Raw genomic sequence first — 6,000 nt, forward strand, 5'->3', positions numbered from 1 at the left:
AAGGCAGAGGCTCTAGTCCTTGCTCCAAAGGCAGTGGGTGATGTTCTCAAGGCCTTAACATCAGACAAACCCCTCCAATTCTCCATACAGATGGATGCATCTAACCGAAATAAAGTTACAAATAAAATAGTTACAAAATCTGCCCATTTTCGCCCAAAAACCGGGCAAAATCGGCACAAAAAAATTTCACGTGTGCGATTCGCACGCCCGCTTCATATGCCGGGGTGCCGGCCTGTGCCCCAGTACAGTGCTTGGTCTAGATACGCCTGTGAATGTTAATATCAGACCATATTGAATACTGAATGTTAAAATTCAGGTTGACAGTTGACATCATTTGACAGTTGACAGGGGGCTGGAAAGTTGATTTCTTTGATTACATTAAAAGTTGATTAATCACTTTATTTGAGGATATAAAAAAAAATTATAAAATATATTTTTTTAATTATTTTTAAATTCTAATTCTTTAATTAAAAACGAAGGTTGGAACGTCCGTTTGAAAAACCCTGACAAAGTTTGAATCCCAAAAACATAAAAGAAAAAAGACTAATTTAATCAGATTAATCACTTTATTTGAGGATATAAAAAAAATAAAAAATAAAAATGTTATATTTAATTTGAATTTTTTTATTAAAAACGAAGGTTCGAACGTCCGTTTAATCAGATTAATCACTTTATTCAAATTGAGGATTTAGTTTGAGGATATAAAAAAAAATTATAATTTTTCTTTTTAATTAAAAACCAAGGTTCGAACATCCATTCGAAAAACCCTGACGAAGTTTTAATCCCAAAAACAGGCTTCTTCTTCTTCTTTATTTTTCCGGCAGTGTAAACGCAACATGGCGTATTACTGCCCTCCTCAGTTCTATACTACGCCCACAATTGAGAAAAACTTAAATACGCATAGGCCTACAAAAATAAAATAATAATAATAATAATAATAATAATAATAATAATAATAATAATAATAATAATAATAATAATAATAATAATAATAATAATAATAATAATAATAATAATAATAATAATAATAATAATAATAAATAAAATTACATTATATTCTCTGGTACAACTCTGACTTGTGCAAACAGGCTTCAGGGACAGCCGTACCATACATATTATTTATATTATTCAAATGGAACTGTCACAGTATGATGTCATAATAGCACATTCTAGAACATTTGTGATGTCACACTATGATGTCATAATAGAACATTCTAGAACATTTGTGATGTCACAGTATGATGCTGAAACAATAGTGTATATCATACTGATTCTGGTGGGCTAAATTACACAGAAAAGGTAATTTCTAATCATACTAACATGACAGTTTGAAATACACCAGAGAAAGATATACTGCATGTTACCTATATGTTTTGAATGTATTGCTTTGAAGGTCGATTCATGGCCTAGTAATTCAGTTGTTGTGATTGTGATTTACAGACTCACCTCTGCTGCATCTGGAGCTTTTGATAAATTGGCAGATTGAATCTCAATATGGTCAATCTGAGAAATCTTGGGTGATTTTAATCTAAATCGGTTGACTAATGTGTCTAATTATTGGACAGAGGTGTGTGGTAATCTCAACCCAACCCAACTGATTACTGAGCCTACCAGGACCAATTTAAAGTGATTTGAACTGAAGTCAACTCTAATAGATCTGATCTTATCCAATAGGAGTGATACAATTGTTGCTTCTGGTGTCTTTGACCTTGGAATAAGGGACCTTTTGCCCCATAGCCTGCATTAGGGATACGAACCTGAAGAGTCCTATATGAACAAATATCTGTCTGGATCAAATCGTCAATAACATGATTTTAACATTCTTTTGCTTTTGGTTGTTTCCTTAACAGCTTGGAAAGATGGTCAGCCATCTGGAGACAGCTGAGACAGAGCTTCAACCTGAAGCGTCCTGGACCATAGCGTCCACTGGGTCCCTCTCTGAGGACTCCTCTGATGATGACTTCCTCCAGCTTGACCCTGAAGAGGGTCACATGATGTGGACAGCGTGTTGCAGTGAGGAGGACAACATGCCCAGTGCTGCAGCAGCGTCCATGGGAAGGGGAGCCACAGAAGAAGAGTGTTCAATTTGCCAAGAAACATTTAATGACAAGCAGATCTTAAAATGTGGCCATGGGTTTTGTAAGGGATGTCTGGAGGCTGCAGTGGAGAACTGTGGGGCCATCTGTCCTTTGTGTAAAGATATCTTTGGGAAGATAGTGGGAAACCAGCCTGATGGACATATGTCATCCACGACCACTTCCTACCACCTCCCTGGATACCCAAAATGTGGAACGATAAACATCAACTATAACATCTTTGATGGAAAACAAACAGTAAGAGGCCTTGTGTTATTGAAGAAAAATACAGCCTCTCTACCCAATACCATTTGGGGGGGGGGTGATGATTAAATTCTAATGTTCCAATTATTTAGGCAAATATTCAATGCATCATTAAAATCTCACATTTTGACCAAAATTTGATTTGATTTCAATACTTAAAAAAAAAGGTGTAATACAAAATGTTAGTGAACTGATTCAGATTCATGCAATTAAAATTACACCAAGTTATTAGTTCACAGTATTATTCTTTTTGGATTTGTTTTATATATATATATATTGATTAAACAAATCCAAAAACTAATTGTAATTATCAATTTTGCAGATTGATACGATTCAAATTCGAAATTCACATTTGTATATATATCGATTGTACACCCTCACTATATGATATGCGACTTTTGAATACGTTTTCAATCAAAATCTGCAATACATTCTCAGCATTTCCTTTCATTTAACTGACCCTGTGACTGTACCCTTCCCATCCCCTGCTCCTCTTAACAGAAGAAACATCCCACACCAGGAAGATCCTACTATGGTATTCAGAGAACAGCTTATCTACCAGACAACACAGAGGGAAGGGAGGTGCTGCAGCTGTTGACGAGGGCGTTTGACCAGAAGCTCATATTCACTGTGGGCGTCTCCAGAACCACTGGGGCTGACGGCGTGGTGACATGGAACGACATTCATCACAAGACAAGCCCACATGGAGGCCCGGAAAGGTACAACGCCCCAGTCTGTAACATGTGGTTTGTAGCAGACAACATCATCATCATAATAATAATAATAATAATAATAATAATAATAATAATAATAATAATAATAATAATAATAATAATAATAATAATAATAATAAACTTTATTTGTATAGCACCTTTCATACAAGAATTGCAGCTCAAAGTGCTTCACAGCAGTAAAAGAAAAAAACACAAAATTGTCAGATCAAGAGCAATAATAAGTATAAAACAAGCAGCAAAATAAGGTCAAGGTAAGGCATAGAGCATTATATCACATATATCACATAGATCTAACATAAGCCTCTTTGTTTACAGTTTGATTTTAAAATAGACAGTAATAAAAGAGTAAAATAGAATAGACAGAGTAAAATAGTGTAATAGTGCAGTGCAATAAAATAGTTCGTAAAATAGAATGGACAGAGTAAAAGGATGCAATAGTGCAATGCAATTAAATAGTTCTCATCTACAATACTCTAGTCTATTTTACAGTACAATAATCAAAAATAAAATAGCCCTTAAACATAGATTATATACATTTGTTTATAATTTTTTTTTACCACAAGTGGCAATCGGGTCAAGAGTTAAAGGCATATCAGAATCAAAAAAGTCTTAAGTAAGCTTGCACATACAAGGAATTTGTCTTGGTCATTTGGTGCATCAACATTAACAGATAATTAAAGTAGAATAAAATAAAATGGAATGTATAAACTAAGTTAGAATACAAATAGAATAGAATATAGGACAGGGCTGTACAATTGTACAGGATTGTAGTAGAATATATACACTAAATTTGAATAACAATACAGTGGAATAGAATATGTAACAGGGCTCTGCAATTGTGCAGTATTGTGCAAAAGAATATGAACAGTGTCATGTTCAGATGCTCATGTGCAAATATATAGTCCAGGAAGGGTGTGTAGCGTATAGTGTCCATGGGGAGAGGACTGGAGATGAGAGATATTTAAGGATGGAGATCAAGGTCTCAAACTATGCAACAGAGGGGAGAATCTCAAGCTTTAAGGACTGTTGGAGTTCATTACATGAGCTAGATGGGCATCATAGCGAAATGCAGATTTACCCTGTTCAGAGCAAACTCAGGGGACCTTAAGGACCAGCCAGTCACTAGAACGGGTTCCATAGGTTCCAAAATGCCACTCCAATAATGATGATGATATAAGGAGGTAGCGTAGCAATAAGCCTTACAAATGTACAAATGTGTTATGCCTCCGTCGGGGAGGACCAACCAACCTTCTCATAAAGAACACAGTGATGCGTGTCGTATCCAACATTAGTGATGAATCTGAGGGCAAAGTGATAGACAGAGTCCAGGGATTTAAGGGTTCATACATACACAGCTGGTGAATAGATATAATACAGAGCAGAGTAATATGGCTATTAAAAAGTATATACATATATATACATAAAATATATATGGCTACTATGGAACTAAGGGAAACCAGTGTAGAAACATGTAACCGTTCCCCCTACAACGTGTCGAGGGCCTGCTGGAGGAAAGGAACCAACTCAAAAGTTAAATGTCTTGGTATTTCTTTATAAGTTGTATGTTCAGCTATAGTTCATGACGGTGTTGTCTCTCCACAGTTATGGATACCCTGACCCTAAATACCTGAGCAGGGTGAAGGACGAGCTGAAGGCCAACGGCATCGAGTGAAGACATCGTCCATTAGTGAGGAGTAGAGTGAAGACATCATTAATGTAGTTTAGTGAGGAGTAGAGTGAAGACATCATTCATGTAGTTTAGTGAGGAGTAGAGTGAAGACATCATTCATGTAGTTTAGTGAAGAGTAGAGAGTGAAGACATCATTCATATAGTTTAGTAAGGAGTAGAGTGAATACATCATTCATATAGTTTAGTGAGGAGTAGAGTGAAGACATCATTCATGTAGTTTAGTGAGGAGTAGAGTGAAGACATTCATGTAGTTTAGTGAGGAGTAGAGTGAAGACATGTAGTTTAGTGAGGAGTAGAGTGAAGACATCATTCATGTAGTTTAGTAAAGAGTAGAGTGAAGACATCATTCATGTAGTTTAGTGAGGAGTAGAGTGAAGACATCATTCATGTAGTTTAGTGAGGAGTAGAGTGAAGACATTCATGTAGTTTAGTAAGGAGTAGAGTGAAGACATCATTAATGTAGTTTAGTGAGGAGTAGAGTGTCTCAGAGGTTGTATTGTAAGTTACCAATGACTGTTGTAATACTCATTAAAGAAATCACAGAATGTCTCTTTACGCAGGGCTGTCCTTGACTAAAGCAATTCCTAGTCAACTAAGGACAAATCTGTAAAATTGTGTTTCCTTCATACAATCATGCAGAAGGACCTCTTTAAATATTGTGCCAACCAGAGACATGCTCATGGTTTCTTTCAGGTAATTAGTTAGTGTTTCCCCTTGTCATGTACAAAGGTCTAAGGACCACACAGAATGATAGCTGGAGCAGGCTGTACATGAGCAGAAACAGCCCCTCTCAGTAAAATGCTTTTCAAAACAGTCCCGGGCAGGCAGATAGTAAACAAAGACGTTTCAAATGGTAAATTATGTTTATTGTAATGTGGGGCTTCCAACCCACGGCCTTTTCCAAAAGGGAAAAGGGATGTTCGGTCAGTGGGGATTTCAACCCAGATCACACAAAGGGAAAAGGTAAGGGGAGAACAAACAAGGTGAAAATAATAATAAACAAGTCAAACACTAACCACACAACCACATGCCACGTGGTTGGCAATCTGGGAACAAAGAAACACCACTCTAACCGTGTAGCTCACAGTGTAGGATTAATCTAAAATGGCCAACAATATACATACCCCACACAGGGTTTGGTCCACGCAGGCAGCACATAATCAATAGTCCATACACAGTGGCAATTGGCATAAACAAGCACAATGATAGAACACACAATAGTGGCAAGCAGAGGCAA

General features: G+C 36.5%; 1 protein-coding gene across 1 annotated transcript in view; it reads left to right on the plus strand.

Annotated features, from left to right (window-relative positions):
• Positions 1-4,878, plus strand: part of LOC311230338 (uncharacterized protein) — a 260,057-nt gene extending 255,179 nt beyond the window's left edge. Inside the window, exons 10-11 of the mRNA XM_084316589.1 lie at positions 2,841-3,058; positions 4,676-4,878. Coding sequence (XP_084172715.1) covers positions 2,841-3,058; positions 4,676-4,745 — 288 coding nt within the window. The 3' untranslated portion in view covers positions 4,746-4,878. The remainder of the gene's footprint in view (positions 1-2,840; positions 3,059-4,675) is intronic.
• The last annotated feature ends 1,122 nt before the right edge of the window (positions 4,879-6,000 follow it).

The sequence above is a fragment of the Notolepis coatsorum genome (genome assembly GCF_963971535.1).
Source record: "Notolepis coatsorum genome assembly, chromosome: 6".
Lineage (NCBI taxonomy): Eukaryota > Metazoa > Chordata > Actinopteri > Aulopiformes > Paralepididae > Notolepis > Notolepis coatsorum.